The sequence below is a fragment of the Paroedura picta genome, chromosome 7 (genome assembly GCF_049243985.1).
Source record: "Paroedura picta isolate Pp20150507F chromosome 7, Ppicta_v3.0, whole genome shotgun sequence".
NCBI classification, from domain to species: Eukaryota; Metazoa; Chordata; class Lepidosauria; order Squamata; family Gekkonidae; genus Paroedura; species Paroedura picta.
This window is the reverse complement of record NC_135375.1, coordinates 5,317,849-5,337,272: the sequence shown is the minus strand read 5'-3', so window position 1 is coordinate 5,337,272 and position 19,424 is coordinate 5,317,849. Positions and strand designations below refer to the sequence as shown.

Below are 19,424 nucleotides of genomic sequence, written 5' to 3'. Positions count from 1 at the left end.
ACCTTCCCCTCCTGCCCTTGGGCTCTCTGGAGGGGGCTGTCAAGGGAAGCAACAAGGACCCCCCACCCCACCCCACCCACCCGGGCCTGTTTCTCTGCCCAAGACCGGTCATTTCTGCTTCAGGCAGGCGGGAAGCTGGGGCGCCTGGGCTGGCCCAGCTGTGGGAGGAGGGGGCTGTGGGACTGAGCCTACCGATGACAGACATCCTCTTGCGCACATTGTCGAAATCCAAAATGGCGACCAGCTGGTAGACCACCGTCTCTCCCATTTCCACCACAGTGATGGTCTCCGGGGTGCGGGCCCAGAACACAAAGCCAAAGTTGCGGGCAGCGGTCACGAGGGCCCCTTCGTCCGGCGACTGGGCCTGGTACACGAGTGTTCCTGCCGGACAGTGGGGGAGAGGCCAGGTCAGCCCCGGGTGGAAGGCCCTGGCCCTGGCCCTGGCCCTGGCCTCCCCGGCACACCTAAAGGCCGCCCGCCACTCACCTTCCTCCTTCTCCTCCGGCATCACCGTGTGGCACAGGGAGAGCAGTCGGAAGAACCTGTGCGTGGGGGGATCCTCCCTCTTCACTGACTCAACCAGGCTTGAATCGTAGAAGGAAAACTTGCTGTCAGTCAGCCGGTTGTAGGAGAAATCTACTTTTTTGGTAGACTGCAAGAACGAAAAATCAGCACCACTGGGTCTGCCGGCCTTGGTCTGGGTGGCCTGCAGGCACCCTCCCTTCCCCCTTTTTACAAGTCCAAACCCCCTCCTCTGGTCACGTTCACAGGGGAAGGCTTCTCCCAAGACACAAAACAAAAAACAAAAAGGGGAGGGGGGTTACTGGAATTGGGACCATAAAAACCCAACTGGTGACACTAAGGACCTTCATTTGTTGCACGTTTGTATAAATGTTTGGGGTAGTGGTTAGGAGTGCGGACTTCGATTCTGCGCTCCCCCACATGCAGCCAGCTGGGTGACCCTGGGCTCGCCACAGCACTGGTAAACCTGTTCTGACCGAGCAGTGATATCAGGGCTCTCTCAGCCTCACCCACCTCACAGGGTGTCTGTTGTGGGGAGAGGAAAGAGAAGAAGGGGATTGTAAGCCGCTTTGAGCCTCCTTCGGGTAGGGAAAAGCAGCATATAAGAACCAACTCTTCTTCTTCTTTAGTAATCTCAGGGCTCTCTCAGCCTCACCCACCTCACAGGGAGTCTGTTGTGGGGAGAGGAATGGGAAGGCGATTGGAAGCCGCTTTGAGGCTCCTCCGGGTAGAGAAAAGTGGCATCTAAGAACCAACTCTTCTTCTTCTTCAGTAATCTCAGAACTCTCTCAGCCTCCCTCCCTCACAGGGTGTCTGTGGTGGGGAGAGGAAAGGGAAGGCGAATGTAAGCCACTTTGAGCCTCCTTCGGGTAGGGAAAAGTGGCATATAAGAACCAACTCTTCTTCTTCTTCAGTAATCTCAGGGCTCTCTCAGCCTCCCTCCCTCACAGGGTGTCTGTGGTGGGGAGAGGAAAGGGAAGGCGAATGTAAGCCACTTTGAGCCTCCTTCGGGTAGGGAAAAGCGGCATATAAGAACCAACTCTTCTTCTTCTTCAGTAATCTCAGGGCTCTCTCAGCCTCCCTCCCTCACAGGGTGTCTGTGGTGGGGAGAGGAAAGGGAAGGCGAATGTAAGCCACTTTGAGACTCCTTCGGGTAGGGAAAAGCGGCATATAAGAACCAACTCTTCTTCTTCTTCAGTAATCTCAGGGCTCTCTCAGCCTCACCTCCCTCACAGGGTGTCTGTGGTGGGGAGAGGAAAGGGAAGGTGAATGTAAGCCACTTTGAGCCTCCTTCGGGTAGGGAAAAGCGGCATATAAGAACCAAGTCTTCTTCTTCTTCAGTAATCTCAGAACTCTCTCAGCCTCCCTCCCTCACAGGGTGTCTGTGGTGGGGAGAGGAAAGGGAAGGCGAATGTAAGCCACTTTGAGCCTCCTTCGGGTAGGGAAAAGCGGCATATAAGAACCAACTCTTCTTCTTCTTCAGTAATCTCAGGGCTCTCTCAGCCTCCCTCCCTCACAGGGTGTCTGTTGTGGGGAGAGGAAAGGGAAGGCGACTGGAAGCCGCTTTGAGCCTCCTTCGGGTAGGGAAAAGCGGCATATAAGAACCAACTCTTCTTCTTCTTCAGTAATCTCAGGGCTCTCTCAGCCTCTCTCCCTCACAGGGTGTCTGTGGTGGGGAGAGGAAAGGGAAGGCGAATGTAAGCCACTTTGAGCCTCCTTCGGGTAGGGAAAAGCGGCATATAAGAACCAACTCTTCTTCTTCTTCAGTAATCTCAGGGCTCTCTCAGCCTCCCTCCCTCACAGGGTGTCTGTGGTGGGGAGAGGAAAGGGAAGGCGAATGTAAGCCACTTTGAGACTCCTTCGGGTAGGGAAAAGCGGCATATAAGAACCAACTCTTCTTCTTCTTCAGTAATCTCAGGGCTCTCTCAGCCTCCCTCCCTCACAGGGTGTCTGTGGTGGGGAGAGGAAAGGGAAGGTGAATGTAAGCCACTTTGAGCCTCCTTCGGGTAGGGAAAAGCGGCATCTAAGAACCAGCTCTTCTTCTTACTCAGTAATCTCAGGGCTCTCTCAGCCTCCCCCCCTCACAGCCTCCTTTGGGTAGAGAAAAGCGGCATACAAGAACCAACTCTTCTTCTTCTTCCACTGCTGAACTACTCTGTGAAATTTTTTTTCCTGATATCTAGCCTATATCATTGTAATTAATCAAACTGTTAACAACTTATAACAGAAAGTGAAAAACTGAATGAAAACGACCTTCCAGAGGCTGCCCCCAATGCCAGGGGTGCGTTCTCTTCCTAGGGCCTGCACTGCCGTGAGTGGAGTGTTGTCTGAGGGGGGAGAAAGTCTGACCCAGTGAGGGGGTGGGACCACAGTGCTGAGGGACAGCCGTGTCCGGCCAAAGCCAGAAGGGGGTGGGGGTGGGGGTGGGGGTGGGGGAGGAAAACCCTTTGTATTGTGCACCTGAAAATAGATCTCCTGTACATGCTGCTTTGCAATAGCCCATGGGCTGGATATATGTTTTTAATTCCTGAAGTCCTTCTCCCCAAACACTTCTGGGGGGAGGCTGCTTGCAAAATGGGGCTCACTGAAGTCCTGGCCGACCTGTGTGCCTCCCTGTGGGACAGAGAAGGCCTGGCCAGAGACCCCAGCTGACAACATGCGCCTTCCCTGTGGCCATATGACACTCATGCCGTGAAGGAGCACTTACCTCTGTCACCTCTACCCGCTGGCCCTCCGCATCGTAGACATCCCCTGCGGGTCAGAAATACACACAGCTGTAGAGAGCACAAAGCCCGCCAGCCCCCTTGGCTGGCTGAACAGAGGGAAGGTGCGGCTGTCATGGCACCCCGGAGCTCATAACCACTTGGGGTGGTCACAGAACATGGCCACGGTTAGCCCCTTTTGCACCAGCCAAAGAAGGGGAGGGGGTCATGCAGCAGCTGCATGTGGCTGACGATGCAGCAGGTACAAGCGATGCATGGGGCAGGGGGTGGGCCTGTACCCAGAGCAGAGCCCAGCGTGTGGGGCCACGGGTGACCAGAGGCCCGGGCCTCCACTGCCGGGAGCCTGCTGCTTTCCCACCCACACTGCTGTTCTGCAGTCCTCCTGTCCCTGCACAGCTGGGATTCGGGCCCACGGCCAGGTTGTGAAGGTACTCCTCCCTTCCTGGCTCCGGCCTCCGCTGCCTGTACACTTGGCAGGGCTTTCCGCAGGGACTGGGAGGCCCCCAGGCAGGCTGCTGGCCACAGGGATGGGCTGCTGGGCCCTGAAGCTTGGCTGCTCCTGCTGGAGCAGTCCATGGGTTCTCTGCAGAACGTATTTACTCTTGTTTCATTTATGCTGCTTCTAGTTCCCCTTTCTCCTGGGACTCCAGGTGGATCGCACAAAGTGAGGCATCCCATCTCCCCTGCATTGAGACTGCAGAAGCCTGGGGCCCCCAGAGAGTAACGGGACGCTCCCAGGATACGTGCAGTGGGGCAGGAATTATGTGATCGGGATTTATGGATCTATGGTTTTATGCAGAAATCTTTTAATTGTTAAGGGTTTTTTTACTGGGTTTTTAACAGACGTTGTAACCCACTGCAAGCCTCTGGGGAGCAGCGGGCAATAAATTCAATAATAATAATGACAACAACAACAACAACAACAACAATTCTGCTTGCAGTCAGCAAAACACATCAGCATAGACCATGCTGAACCCATGGCTGTCGGGGGGGGGGGGCTCAGCAGGTGTGACCCTCCCTCCCTTCACTCTCCACGCACATGATGCCTCCTCTGCTGCATCCTGACAGGGGTAAGTCTGAGTCCCACCTTGGGAGACGGCCTAAATGAAAGGGATTCCGCTTTCTTTTCAGACAGACACCAATCATACGCAAAAACTGACAAGCTCTTCAAAGGTCAGGAGGACAGATCTTACCAAGAACGAGGGCAGATCAGAACCCACAAAATGTCACTGAAAGGAGAGAACAAGGAAGAAAGGAATCAGAGAATAAACAACCCAATAATGTTGCAAGGAGATGTCCAGAAATGTAAACCAGACAATGGAATTTTTCTATTAACAGTACAGATAATGTTACTGCAATGACAGGTTGGGAAGCCAGTTCTACATTCGAGGAATATTAATAGGAAAATTAAAAAGGAATTAATAGTTTAACAGATCAATTTTAAAAAGCAAAAGGAGAGCACATACTAATGGCAAGCAAAAAGAGGATTGAAGGAGATGAGCAAATTAAGAAAACTTTTTGTCCGAATAGAAGAGGAAGAGATGTAAAAAAATATTTACAAAACAAAGATATTTTGAAAATGCAAACAAACCTGGTAGATATCTGGCAGACTGTTTAAGAGAGAAGGAAAAAATAAGAATATCTGGAATAAGAAAAGGTCAACAGATTGTATATACAGACAAGAAAATTCTTCAAGAATCTATACAATTTGGTAAAATGTGGTATGGATCCTAATTCTGTCAGGTGGATCAATAACTGGTTGACAAATCGTACCCAGAGGGTACTTGTTAATGGTTCAGCATCTTCTTGGAAAAGAGTGACAAGTGGAGTAGCCCAAGGATCTGTCCTGGGGCCTGTGTTGTTCAACATATTTATAAATGATTTGGATGAGGGATTAGAGGGGATACTTATTAAATTTGCAGACAATACTAAACTGGGAGGGGTCACAAACACAACTGAAGTCATAATCCCGAAGAAGTCATGGCGTACAATCTGAACATGTATTACTCCAATGTAGGCTACATGATCAATTCAGGAGAGAACTTATACCATCCCTACAGAATAACTCCAACTCAGAGGCGATCAAAGACATGTTGTCTCAGACAAAAGCACAGAAATAACTTCTGTTGTGGCCAGATTTGCTTGGAGAGCAATCAAAACAAGGAAGAGCTGGGTGGATTCGGAGCAACTTAGGTAGTGATAGTCTCAATTGCTTGAGAGAATGCCTGTGAGTTTTAAAATTAGAATGTTGATTCTTATAGCTGGAAAGTTTTCAAATTTTATACTATTTTAATTATAAATTATTCTTTTATATACTTTGTAAATGCCAGATGTTTTTATGTACTTTGTAATTTGATTACTGGTCTAGTACTGTAATAAAAATAAAGAGATTAAAAAGAAGACAGAATCAGAATACAGGATGATCTTGATAGGCTCGAGAAGTGATCTAAACTGAATAAAATGAAATTCAATAGGGACAAATGTAAAGTTCTCCATTTAGGTAGTCGATTGAGAGGGGATCTGACAACCATCTTCAAGTATTTAAAAGGGTGCCATGTAGAGGATGGAGCAGAGTTGTTCTCTCTTGCCCCCATGGCTGGGGGGGGGGGGCGGACCAGAACCAATGGGATGAAATTAATGCAAAAGAAATGTTGTCTAAACATCCGGAAGAAGTTCCTGAGAGTTAGAATGGTTTCTCAGTGGAACAGGCTTCCTTGGGAGGTGGTGGGTTCTCTATCTTTGGACATTTTAAAACAAAGGCTGGATAGTCATCTAACGGAGAGGCTGATTCTGTGAAGGCTCAAGGGGGTGACAGGTGACAGTGGATGAGCGAGAGGGTTGTGAGTGTCCTGCATAGCTCAGGGAGTTGGACTAGATGAACCAGGAGGACCCTTCCAACTCTATGATTCTATGATTCTATACAAAGCAGATTCTATAAATTATGCAAGCCTCCAAAACCATATAATTGAAACACCTGTAAAAGAATTTACGTCTGAAATTAGAAAAGTTTTAAACCAGAAAATAACGCTCTAAGATATAAATTTTTCCATGGAAAAACTTTTCAAAACATTTCCAAAGATGTGTGCTCCAGACACACGTGGTGCTAAGAAGGGATCCATAAGTTGAACAGGAAAAAGCATGGCAAGTACAGGAAGCACTGACAGAGACAGTCATAGGTAGCCCCCTTGGGGGTATATTGGGGGTGTATATAGGGGGACAGTTTAGGGGGGAAGATGGGTTCACATAGACTTTTGATCTAAAAATGTGCGAATCCTAGGAGACATCTAGTCTACCCTGCTGGTTGTTTTCAGAAGTAAATTTCCAGCACCTACTAGACAGACCAAGGACACGGGGAGGTAAGAGCGAGTTCTCACAGCCATAAAACCCTGCCAGGGAGGTGAGGGGGAAGGTTCAGAAAGAAGGTTCAGGAACTTCACCGCAGGGAAGGCTGACGATTCTTAGTCAACCCTCTAACTCAACTCTCCTGTCCAAGACAGGAGAGCAGATATGACAATTATGGAATAATAATATGTAATATTGTGAAGCGGTAATATTGTGGGTTTTTTCTTCCCTCTTCTTTCCCCCCCTAAAAGTGGTCTTCTAGAAAAAGGTTTTAATTGTTTGTGTTATAATATAGCAGCTTAATGCTTTTAAGAAATAATAACTCTGTAATAGGTAGTCTAAGGCGTGGTGCAGGGTGGTAAGGCAGCTGACATGCTGACTGAAGCTCTTCCCATGAGTCTGGGAGTTTGATCCCAGCAGTCGGCTCAAGGTTGACTCAGTCTTCCGAGGTCGGTAAAATGAGGACCCAGCTTGCTTGCTGGGGGGTAAAACAGTAATGACTCGGGAAGGCACTGGCAAACCACCCCGTATTGAGTCTGCCATGAAAACGCTGGAGGGCGTCACCCCAAGAGTCAGACATGACCCGGTTCTTGCACAGGGGAGACCTTTACCTTTTAATAGGTAGTGTATTACTTTTAAATGTGTTTGGGTCCAGCAGAGCCTTTGAGACCAATGAAGTTTTACTCAAAGCATGAACTTCTGCAGCGTGCCTGCTGCCCCCTCCCCACCATGCGTCTCGGGGCACAGAAAAGGGCAGCTGGCCACTTCTGGGTTCCTGCAGGGGCAAACCCTCAGTCCTTCCAGCTTCCTGCGGACTGTTTTCCACTTGTGACCGGGGCGGGGGCGGGGGCGGTGGCAGGGGCAAGGGCGGGGGCGGGGGATCTAGCCAGTGCTCATTTGCCGATAGGGGCCCTACCGTAGGACTTCCCGTCAATGGAGCATTTGTTGAAGACCATGATGTTCTGCGTCAGGGTGCCGGTCTTGTCCGAGAAGATGTACTTGATCTGCCCCAGCTCCTCGTTGAGGGTGGTGGTGCGAGCCTGGGCGGGGGTGTCATTCAGCGGGTGGTACATCTTCCGGTCCCACTCAATGTAGAAGCTGCTGCCCAGGCGGATTATCTCTACGCTGGAGGAAGGAAGGCATGCGAGGAGAAGCACTCCCGGAGCCTCCTGGCACCAGAAGGACTGAGCTTGCATGAGACACACGCCACTTTGCCTGCCAGAGGGAGGGAGGGATGTGTGCCTCTGCAGCTGCATCTATAGTTCTGTCTCTAACACAGGAACAAATGGAAGATGGGGAAGGATGGGTGGAAAAGCAACAGCTCTGCCCCCAGCGGACAGGAGGGGTCTGGGCAGGGCTGTATGCAGGATCGGTGTGTGGCCCATGCACAGAACGAGAGGTCCCCTGCACATCAGCTGCAATGTTGGGAGGTCCAGTAGGCCGTGGCTTTCCAGCAGGCTACTGCCTGGCTGCCCACCCCACGGCGATCTTGGGATTTGGGGGACAGCACTCCAGGGGCTGGTCTCCATCCTCTCTGGGGTTGAGGACAGCGGAGGATCGATCCCACTGCTGGACGCTCCAAGGCGGAGTCCCACAGGGGGCGCGCCTTTCCCTTATTTAGCGTCTCCATGCACCCTCTTGCCCCGCCGGTGGGAGGGTTTGGGCTTGGCCATCACCAGGACGCAGATGGCACCCAGCTCCACCTCCCGATGACTGCCCCCCCCCCGGACATTTGGAGGCTGACAGGTTAAGGCTGCCCCGCCAGCTAGGGGCCTGGGGGGGGGATCCCTGGGGCCTCCCAAAGAGCCCAGCGGGGTTACCGGGCTAGGCGACCTGCGGCCTCCCTGGCCCCAGGAGTCCGTGCCACGCTCACCTCCAGACCAGGCTCTGAGTGGCCTTCCCGTGTGCCTACGCTGGAGGGGGCAGCCGGTCCAGCGTCCTCCCCCAGGGGGGGAGCTCTTGTATGCCCTGTGCCTGGGCCGCTGCACTGGTGTCTGGTGGGGTTCCAAATTAGGCTGAGGGAGCTGGTTTGGCCCTCTCAGGCCACTTGCAGCTCCAACAGGCTAGTGGCCCCTAGCTCAAGAGACCACCCAGCTTTGGCCAGGGCCTTCTTGGTCGTGGCCTCCCTATGGTGGAATGAGCTCCCAGAGGAGACACTGAATTCCGCAGGACCTGGAGGTGGGTGCCCTTCTGCCGAGCAGTCAGTTGAGGACAGGCAGCACAGAGCATCTAGCCATCCTCCCCCTCACTGCCTGCAAAAATGGGAACCGGCCAGGACAGTAAGAGGATGCGGAGGTGCTCTTTGTACGTTTTTACTGGACTACTGGTTTTGTCTTCCTGTACGCTGCCCGAGACGGCTGTGCCAAGCGGAACAGTTTATGAACCCAAAAATCCAATTAAACTCTAGCTGGCTAGTTAGAGCGGGCGCTAGTAAGCACAGGTCCACGTGAGCCCCTGAGGCAGCCTCCTCCCGGGCCAGGGTACTCTGCAGGCCAGGAGAGCGGGAGATGCCGCTGGGACCGGACCCAGGACTGCCTGCTGGCGAGCCACGGCCCCTCCCCTGGGCCCACCCTGAGCCTCTGCTGCCCGCCCGCCCGCCCTGGGCCGTGGGGTGGGAGTCTGCCTTGGCCTGCCTTGGTCAGGAGGACACCCTGGGCTGTCCCTCGTTTGCCCTCAAGGGGGGTGGGGTGGCGAGAGCAGCACCCATCGGGTCAGGCCCCCTCCGAGAATGGTGCCCAGCTTCCTCCCTTTGTGCCTCTTTTCAGCCCGCTTACCTGACGTAGAGAGAGATGGGCACCACCGTGTTGAGGATGATGATGTAGGACCAGAACATGAGGAAGCCGGAGAAGGGCGCCGAGTGGACATCCTCTGCCCACGGCAGGTACACTTGGAAGGAGGAACCCTTATGGAACTCCCAGAAGCCGTTGCCAACTGCCAGGATGAGACACATGGCCGCCAGAAACCCAAAGATCTGCCAACAAGGAGCAGGGGGGGCCTGGGTTCCTCAGGGACTGCAGCAGATCCACCCATCCCAGGTCTCCGCAGCCTGGGGCAGACCCACTGGCAAGGAGGCTGCAGCCCCACAGAAGGAGCTACGGCTGCTCACAAGGCCAGATGGGAACGGTCCTTCCACCTGTGGCCAGGCCCTCCTCTCCCCTCCAACCCCGGTTGAGGCCAGGAGAGCTCCTGATGCTCAGGCCAGGCACAGCAGTCCCTCTAGTGGGAATGGCAGCTTTGGGGGGGGGGGCTCTCTGGCTCCACTCTTCTCTGGGCCATTTACAAGCTGATGTTTCCTGTCTGTGTGTTTTGAAAAGTGCCTGCCGGGGGAACACACGCTCCTGCTTAAAGGAGCCCTCGGCCCAGTCGCCAGGCGGCTTGGCTGCACGAGGCCCACCTCCCTCCTTGGGGAGCATAACATTCAAGGGGAATGTGGGGAGAGTAATTTCATCTCAGGGGGGAGGCAGGTTCCCCAGTGCCACAAACCCCAGTTCTCAGGAAGGGTCCCGGGGGAGAAGGGGGGATCTCTCTCCCACCCCATTCCTCTTGGGAAATGAATGCCACCCTCCTGGGCGGGGCGGGGGCCGCTGGCCAGGACAAGGTGCGACTCACCACCAACACCAAGGTGTTCATGAGCCGGTCGATGCTGGTCCTCTTGAAGGTGGTGCGGCCGCTGTTCTGCATCAGTTTGGTGTCTGGTCCTGGAAGACCCCAGGGGCCTGTGAGCACGGCTGAAAGGCGGGGCCCCACACAGGCAGGATGGTGGGCGCCGGATGCGCATGGCGTGCCAGCCTCTCTGGCACGCCATGCGCATTAGCAGTGCTCACCCCGGAGCCTGGCCAGGCACTTCCACACCAGTATAGGGTTGCCAACCTCCAAGGGGAGGGCTGGAGATCGCCAGATCATAGAGGTCATTTCCCCTGGAAAAAATGGCTGCCTTGGGGGGGGCTACTCCCCAGCCTCCCCCTCCCCAGGCTCCGCCCCCCAAATCCCCAGGATTTCCCAACTTGGAGTTGACAGCTCTGAAGACGGCAGAGCTCAGGGACCAGGCCAGGCCAGACAAATGGAGAGTGTTGCATGGCCCATTTACAGAGTGGGCACAAACGTGTGAGACCCACACAGGCAAAACTAGAGTCCTACCCACCAGGCATGTGCAGCCCCCCCCACCCCCCCATCAAACCAGAGGCTCACAGGCTGGCTCACTAAGCCCATTGTGGGGCTGACGTGGGGCCAAGGGACGGAGAAGGACCCTCTGCCACAGGAAGCCCCTTCCCCACAGTCCAGTGAGGGTGTAATGAGTTCCTTGTAATGGCCACCAGGTGGGTCCTGGGCCCAAGCTGACTCATGGGCTGGCAGCCCTCAGATGCGCCTGCAGGCCGGGCAGCAAAGGGGCCATCTGTTAAGCCAACGCTGCAAAAGGATGCCGGCAAAGAGGACTTCCCCCCCGCCACGACTACTGCCCAGCTCTACAGGACTACGCGTGCAGCAGCTCTTGGGCTGGGCAGGTTCATCTGGGCCTGAACAGCTGGGTTTCCCAGGGGAGATCCTCTGCCCCCACTCAGGGTCCCCCCCCATGAGGAGAGCGCATCCGGATCCTGGAGGGGCTCCACCAGGTGAGGGGGTGCAGAAAGGCACCGGAGGGGAGGCACAGGAGCACGCCCAAAGATACAGCGCAGTGCAGCAGGAGTGGGCCAGCCGCAGCCAGGTAGTTGCGAACTGGAGATTGGGCAGCCAGGGAACAAGAGCAGGTGGGACCCCCAAAGCCCCAGGGCACTGCGTCCTCGGATACCCACCAGCAAAGATGACGAGGCCAAAGCACCAGTCTGTGTTGCGGATGGTGCAGCCCCGGAGCAGCATCTTCTCGTTGTCCAAAGCAAACTTCTGCCCTCTGAATGTCAAGGTCCCCACAAATTTGTCCAACTTGTTGTTGGGGGCTTCACATCGGACCTCTCCTGAAGGTGAAGAGCGTGGGGGGGGGGAGATAGTGAATGCAACTCTCTCCTTGTCCACTTCTGAGTCCACAGCTCGTTTATCTAGATCAGGTTTGAACACGGCTGCTCCTCAGGCCAGAATCCCATTGGTCCTTCCTCAAAGGAGTGCACAACAATGCACAACAGCCCTGCGAGGTAGCATTAAGTAAATAGACCAGGATTTGCCTGAGGCCAGGAGGTGCTCCGCAGCTGTGCAACGTGACTGGTCCCCTGACACTGCTCTTGGAGGCTGAGCCTCCGTTCCCCTCTTCTCCAGCCAGCCGTGCTGCAGCTCAGGGTTGGGGTTGGCCAGTGCTCCTGGTTACCCTTTTTGCCAACCTGGACAGCCCAGGCAAACGGATCCTGTCAGCTCTCGGGAGCTAAGCAGGGCCAGCCCTGGCAAGCACTAGGGCAGGTGGCCCCTGGAACGCCGGAGCCATGACACAGGGGCAGGCAGCGTAAGCCCCCTCCGAGCATCTCTTGCCTGGCAGCCAGACAGCCTTAGCATCCCCTGGCTTTGAGAAACCATCAGCAGGTGATGTGCACTCTGTGGTTGGCAGGGGCCAGTCCATTCCTTCCCCCCCCCACCCGGCTGCTGGCATCCACTCTCTTGCCCACCCACCCCTTGCCCAGAGTATGCCTTGGGAATCTCAGCCTGCAGGCAACCAGGCCCACCTCAGTCATGACCAGAGGTACCCACCCTCCTCACAGGCATAGCTGTGCTGGACAGATGTTGTCAACGCCAGAGGTGAGAAAGTGGCAGAGTGGAGTGAAGGAAGTGAAGCAGGAGAGGACTCAGGAGAGAAGCAGGGGGGCAAGGATCTGTGGAGAGAAAGGGGGGAGGGTACAGGCAAAGAACAGGCAGACCTCAAGGGGGAGCATGCACCTCTGGGTAGCCATGTGTGGGAACAAGATCTTGGTGTATTCGTGGACTGGAAGCTAAAGATGAGCAGAAATATGGGGCGGTAAAGAAGGAAAAACCAGTCTTGGGCTGCATCAACAGAGGCATCACATCAAAATCACAAGATGTCCTAGTCCCCCTGTGGACCGCATTGGTCAGACCCCTCTGGAAGTCCTGGGTGCAGTTCTGGAGGCCTCACTTCAAGAAGGACATGGACAAAATGGAGAAGGAGCAGAGGAGAGAGATGTGGATGGGGACCAAGCCCTGTGAGGAAAGGCTGAGGGATCTGGGAATGTTCAGCCAGGAGAAGAAGTTGAGAGGGGACAGGAGGGCTGCCTTTTAAGTATTTGAATGATTGAACAAATTTTGAGTCAGTTGCACCTTTAAGACCAACAAATTTTTATTCTGTTGGAAAAAACTCTCTGTGCGACATCTCCTGACTGGAGGCTCTAACAGGAACTCCCTTCGCCATAGAGTTAGCGAGAGAGAGAGGAACACTGACCACTCACTTTCTGACCTCACTGACCCGTCCCTGGAGGGCAATCTCCTGAGTCTTCTCTCTTCTCCAGTCCTCAATCCTGCAACATGATGGATTCAGGGATGCCTCCAGCATCTCTCACCATCCAGCTATTTAGATTATAATAGGAATCTTCTCTTTAAATGTGCAGGATTAAGTTCATTAATAAATAGTTTCTATATTCGTTCAGTACAACCTTGGTGAATGTGCTTTTCTTTGTTTGTTATATTCTGACCACATGCACTTATGAGCCATACCAGGTACTCTGCTAACTTTCAGGATATTAAGACTTTAATAACCCACATATTCAAGGTATGAACTTTTGGATTCACATACAATTCTTTAGATACAATGTCCTTGTGTACCTGTGGAATTGTGCGTGCACACAAAAGCTCATACCTTGATTAAAACTTTGTTTGTCTTGAAGGTGCCTGACAGGACTCAGAATTTGTTTTGCTGCTTCAGACCAACACAGCTCCCCACTTGAATCTATTAGAAAAGTTGTCATGTGGAGGAGGGCAGGGAACAGTTCCTGTTGGCGGCAGAGGAGAAGACTTGCAATCATGGGTTTAAACTACATGGAGAACGATACCAGCTAGGTATTCACAGAAAAATTTCTACTGCCTAAGGAGGTGGGGAGCTCCCCCTCACTGGTGGTCTTCAAGCAGCGGCTGGACAGATCCTTCTCCTGGATTCCTGAGGTTGATCCAGCACTGAGCAGGGGGTGGGACTAGATAGCCTGCATGGCTCCTTCCCACTCTAGGATTCTAGGAGTCTAGTTCAGCAGGGGAAGGGGCTGCCTAAGGAGGTGGGGAGCTCCCCCTCACTGGCCGTCTTCAAGCAGCGGCTGGACAGATCCTTCTCCTGGATGCTCGAGGCTGATCCTGCACTGAGCAGGGGGTGGGACTGGATGGCCTATGTGGCCCCTTCCCACTCTAGGATTCTAGGAGTCTAGTTCAGCAGGGGAAGGGGCTGCCTAAGGAGGTGGGGAGCTCCCCCTCACTGGTGGTCTTCAAGCATTGGCTGGACAGATCCTCCTCCTGGATTCTTGAGGTTGATCCTGCACTGAGCAGGGGGTGGGACTAGATGGCCTGCATGGCCCCTTCCCACTCTAGGATTCTAAGAGTCTAGTTCAGCAGTGGAAGGGGCTGTCTAAGGAGGTGGGGAGCTCCCCCTCACTGGTGGTCTTCAAGCATTGGCTGGACAGATCCTCCTCCTGGATTCTTGAGGTTGATCCTGCATTGAGCAGGGGGTGGGACTAGATGGCCTGCATGGCCCCTTCCCAGAGGTGTGACCAACCAGAGGTGTGATTCAGTATATGGCAGCCTCATGGATACATGCACACTGCCATATTAAGGAACCAATGAAGAAATCAAGGAAATCGAAAGGCTGGTGAATAAATGCTTCAAAATTCTCTTGAAAAAGGTTTATTCCAAAAGGTTTATTCCAAAAATGGTTTATTCCAATATAGAGTAATTAAAAGTAATTAATTAAATAGAGTCATTAAATAGAGTCATTAAAATGGGGTCCTAGCTTCCTCAGTGATTACTCCTCAGTACACGGATGGTTTATCACATCCCATTAATAATTAGCTTCATAATATCACGGGCGATTGCTCAAGTATCGTGGAGTCCATTCATCATTACTCTATATTGAAATAAACCTTAGAGAGAATATTTGGAATTCTGAAGCATTTAAAAGCCTTTCGATTTCCTTGGTTTCTTTTAATCATCGGTTCTTCTTTTCGTATTAGGGGCCATAAAATATCCCAGGACACCCCTGTAGCCAAGTGCCCTGCAAGGCCTTATCCTGCACAGAGCTCAGGCCAAGAGAGCCACGGCTGACCCGGGAATCCAGCCCATCCCCCCGGTCAATGCTGTGTGGCCATCAAACTGCTCCTCAGCCAGCCACAGTGCCCGGGGTGGGCTTATCCGTCACCTCTTCCCCGTCTGCCTGCCAGTGGGGGCACAGAAGGCAAACTCCTGGGGAAGCCTCTGCCCCATGGAGGAGCCCTTCCTGGCCCCAGCCGGAGCCTCAGAGACCACTTTGTCCTTCGCTCCAGCAGCCTCGCAGAGCAGCCTCCCTTGGGCTGCCCGCTGCCTCCAGCCCCCCCCCCCCAGACCCTGTGCACCCCCTGCTGGTTTGCTTTGCTGCCCGGGGGCTGGGATGCCAGGGCTGAGGCCGGGGCTCTGCGTCACGACTGGGGATTGCGTGGCCTGGAGGGCCTGAGGCGGCCCGAAGAACGGCAGGCCCCTCCCTGGAGGTGGGTTATGCTCAGCTTCCCCAAACAGCAACGGAAAAAGGAAGCAACCCTTGTTAGAAAGAGAAAGAGCCCGGCGTTCCCTGCCCCCCAGCCCTTGCGGGAAGCCCTTGGCACGCCTCTCCCCGCTTATTTTTGGGCACCAAAGGAAACATGTCCGCTTATCACTGTTCCGCCGTTCCGTGGACAATGGCATGGGGTGGGGTGTTCAGGGCAGCTAGCCAGCTCCAGCCGGGAAGGCAGCCTCTGGCCGCCCACCCCCCGCAGCCTCTGGCCGCCCTTTGGGACCATCCCTGGCGAAAGGATCGTGGACTCTCAAAAGGAGAAGCCCGCTAGCAGGCGGCTGTCGGGGGCCACGGGGTTGAGCAGACAGAGAAACAGAGAAGGAAGGCAGGGAGGTGACAGCAGAGAAGTCCAAGCCACCCCAGCCCAGCCCAGCCCGCCCGCAGGGCCTCCAGCCAGGGGAGGGGGCATCACAGGGAAGCCCCTTCCTGCACACTGCAGCGGAATCTGGGCCAGCTGCCCGCTTGGCAGGGAGAGCAGGGCTCCGGCCGGACGGTCACCATCAAAGCTGCTCAGGGTCTGCAAGTCCTCTCCCATTTGGGCCGTGGCTGTCAGGGCCTGCTTCACCTTCAGGTTCGTCTCCCTGCAGGGATCAAATCGGAGGAGAAAGACAGCTGCTAGTCAGAACCTCGGCCTGGCAGGGGGTGGGGCTCTGCTCTCACTTTCCCCCCTCCTGGTCGGGGGGTTGGTCTAGATGACCCTGGATGTCCCAACTCTCTGGATGTCCCTTCCAACTCATTCCTCTCCCCACCACAGACACCGGTGAGGTAGGTGGGGCTGAGAGAGCTCTAAGAGAACTGCTCTGCGAGACCAAGATGGCCCTTGGCCCATCACCCAGAGGAACCTGGAAGGGCAATTCAGTGCTGTCACCTGGGGAAAGATCTGGGAACCTCTCCAAGGCTAGCCCCAAGGAACCTCCTGAGGGGTGGGGCAATTCCTGGAGGCTGTGGGGCCAGGACAGGGGGAGGGAGAGAGGGCTGGAGGCTAGAGGGGCCCCAGCAGGCATCCAACCACCGAGGCTGCCCTATTCTCCTTCCAGGAGATCTCCACACCCACCCACCTGGAGGCTGGCAGCAAGTGCCTCCCTCCCCCATGCCTCAGGCCCTCAAGAACCACCCAACCCGGAAGGAAGAGTTGGGGGCTGCCCAGTGGAGGGAGATGGGCCTTTCCTCCTGGCAGCCTGCGGGGTGGGGGGGGGGAGGTGTTTGTTCCTGTGTTCTGTGGTTGACCACACTTTGGGCTGTCCCTGGGATGGCCGGAAGCGGCTGTTGAAAAAGGATTTGTGGGCCCCATTTATTTGGATGGCTGTCTGTGTTTGGGCTCTGCGGCCCATGCCCATGACCCCAGGCTGCGCGTCTGTTGGGCTGGGGACATGCCAGCAGTGGCGGGGGCAGCTTTAAAGACTCTGGGATGTCTAAGCCTCCACGTCAAGGCAGGCCCAGCCTCAGCCGCCACATCCGGCCAGGCCTTGTCATGCTGGTTGGGAGAACTCGCCCACAGGATGAGGCCCCTCTTGCCCTCTGCTGCGGATTCAGTGCTCCCCTGAAGTTCTTGGGACCAGGCCAGGCCCACCCCTGGCTGCTCTGCTACGGTTGGTATCCCTGTCCCCTGGTGCCAGACAGCTCTCCAGGGCACCCGGCCTGAACCCCCAGTTGCTGGGCCTGCCCCGCCCCTGCCCTGGCCACGGCCAGAGACTCACCCGTCCAGCTCCACCGTCTCAATGTAGGTCAGGCTGTGGGGCTCACTGCTGGACAGCAAGAGCAGGTCAGCCTGCGGGGAAGGAAGGAGCGCAGCAAGAGTTTCCTCTCGTGAGTGGCGGCCCGGCAGTCAGGCTGGCCCCGATCTAGCCACTCTGAGCCCCTGGAAGAGGCTCCAGGCCACTCAGCAGGAGCCGGCCATTGGGAAGGACCTCCAACTGCCCCGGGAAACCCAGGACCCCCCCCCACTCCCCTGGAATGCCTCTGGTTCTGACCCTCCCGCACAGCCCACGGCTGGGCCTCACTCACCGTCACAAAGTCATTGTTCTCCAGCCGGATGATGTCCCCGACCTCCACGTTCAGCCAGCGCTCTGCCTTCAGCCTAGAAGGAAGCCACGCTGGGTCAAAGGAACATGGGCGGGGTGGGGGAGGCAGGGGCAGCAGGAAGTGTGGGCAGAGTTTTGCAAAGAGACCCCCAGGAATCTCAAAGCAGTTTACAGCCATCCTGCAAAATCCAGTGGGGTGTTGCCAGAAGGGGCCTGTGGGTCAGGGACTCTGGTGGGCTGAAAGGGACAGCCCTGCCGGCCCCCGCAGTGGGGAGCCCTTGCCACCCCAGGCGCTAGCTGGGCCCTGGGCACGAGGCCTCACCTGCCGTTGAGCAGCACCTGGGCCGGGCGGCTGTTGACTTGCTTGTCACTTTTGTGTCGATTCTGGAAGACATGAAGACAGACACTAAGTGGGGGGAAATGCTCAGGCCCGATCCCCCCCTCCCCTGGGCGGAATGCCAAACTCCAGGTGGGATCTAGAGCGCTCCCGGAGTTACCTCTGGTTTCCAGGCCACAGAGGAGGTCACTTCCTACTTCCTAGGTCTTCCGCCCCCCCCCCTTCCCCGCCTCCAGAAATTTCCCTGCCCAGAGTTGGCAACCACCTGCTGACTTGCCCTGAGGAACCCGGCAAGGGAGGGCTCCCAGCCCTGAATCCCAAGGCCGCTCAGCCAGGGGAAAGGAAGGCGTGGAGGTGCCTGGCTGGGAGAGGGCCAAGGCAGCGGTGCTGGGGGAGGCCTTCCGCTCAGCCTGCCGGGGGGGGGCTGGGGGGGGCTGGGGGGCTGGACTGGGCACTGGCTTGCAGGTGTGCTTCTGAGGGCTGCTGTCCCTCGCGTGGGGCTGGAGGAAGCTTTGCAAAAGGGATCTGTCTCCCAGCAGCAGCAGCAGCAGCAGCTTCCCCATCAGCTTCCCCCTGGCTGTGTGGGGCTACGCCAATGGCTCTGCAGTCAGCCATGGAGACGCCCCCCCCCCACAAGGCCTGCTGGGCTCCGGGCTGGCAGCTTACGCAGTCATCAATGGCATCCTTGGCAGCGGACACAGCCAGCACCAGGACCAGGGGGACCACGGTGGTGAACCACGAGAGGGAGGAGATCTGCGGGATCAGCTGCAAGAGCAGAAGAGGGAGAGGCCTGCATTCAGGAGCCCTTCCGGGGGCACCTGCAAGGGGGCTGCCCCCCACCCCCACCCCCACCCCCCCACCTGCAAGGAGTCAATGCCCAGGCGGCCGGCCTGACCACAGGCCACTGCCACTGCTAGCCACGGCTGGCCACTAACTCCTCAAGCCTGTCATTTGTGGAAGGGGCTGCTACCCCCCCCTCCCGGCCATCAGAAACAGCCTGCTGAGGGCCACACATCCGTCTCCACACCCCTTTGCTGGCCGTGGCCCCAATGCCCCCAACGCCAGCCCTGCCCAGCTGACTGCCTCAGGAGCTCAGGCTGGCCAAAGTGTGACTGGACAGACACACAACCACCATGCCGGCCGGCAGCAGGGGCGGAGGCAAAGAGGCTGCTGGGGTGGAGCTGCAGGATACGTCCATGCTTATGGTGGAGGCCGGCGCCTCCTTTTTAAAGATCGGGCCCCCTGTTTTGTTTTGTTTTGTTGCGTTTATATCTGCAGTGCTCCCGGTTGTCCTTCCCTGGCAGTGCCGCCGCCATCGGATCGGAGGGGGGAGGTTGGGGTGGATTGGGTTTGTGTATTTATAGGAGTTTTTATGTATTAGGACCGTGGCCCCAGTCTTTTTATCACTGGGGACCGGTCAACGCTTGACAATTTTACTGAGGCCTGGGGGGGAGGGTAGTCTTCTGCCGAGAGACATCACCACTGCCGCCTTAGCCCCTGCTCCACTTGCTTTCCCGCCGTGCCCCTGACTTCCCGCTGCCCTCTGGGGGGCACTGCCAGCAGCAGCTGCGCAGTGCCACGCCGAGGGGGAGCCCCAGACACAGCAGCCACTGGAGAGCACTAAAGGTAAGCCGGCAGCAGAGTGGCAGGGAAGCCCCCGAGGCAGCAGCCGGGGAGGAGGGCGAGGAGGAGCCACGGCCCGGTACCGGTCTCCACACCGGGGGCTGGGGACCACTGTATTAGGGGGTTTTATTGTCTATATGAGGAGC

The 19,424-nt window shown here is 55.9% G+C and overlaps 1 protein-coding gene across 7 annotated transcripts in view; it reads right to left on the bottom strand.

Moving 5' to 3' along the window:
* Window positions 1-19,424, bottom strand: part of LOC143842025 (phospholipid-transporting ATPase ID-like) — a 48,846-nt gene that overhangs the window by 9,870 nt on the left and 19,552 nt on the right. For all 7 annotated transcript variants that reach the window (XM_077346639.1, XM_077346642.1, XM_077346643.1 and 4 more), the window contains 12 exons: window positions 18,322-18,420; window positions 17,641-17,702; window positions 17,302-17,374; window positions 16,995-17,065; window positions 15,796-15,878; window positions 11,378-11,536; window positions 10,197-10,285; window positions 9,362-9,558; window positions 7,504-7,712; window positions 3,230-3,273; window positions 487-652; window positions 193-381 (listed from right to left, as the gene is read on the bottom strand). In XM_077346639.1, the coding sequence (XP_077202754.1) occupies window positions 193-381; window positions 487-652; window positions 3,230-3,273; window positions 7,504-7,712; window positions 9,362-9,558; window positions 10,197-10,285; window positions 11,378-11,536; window positions 15,796-15,878; window positions 16,995-17,065; window positions 17,302-17,374; window positions 17,641-17,702; window positions 18,322-18,420 (1,441 nt within the window). The remainder of the gene's footprint in view (window positions 1-192; window positions 382-486; window positions 653-3,229; window positions 3,274-7,503; window positions 7,713-9,361; window positions 9,559-10,196; window positions 10,286-11,377; window positions 11,537-15,795; window positions 15,879-16,994; window positions 17,066-17,301; window positions 17,375-17,640; window positions 17,703-18,321; window positions 18,421-19,424) is intronic.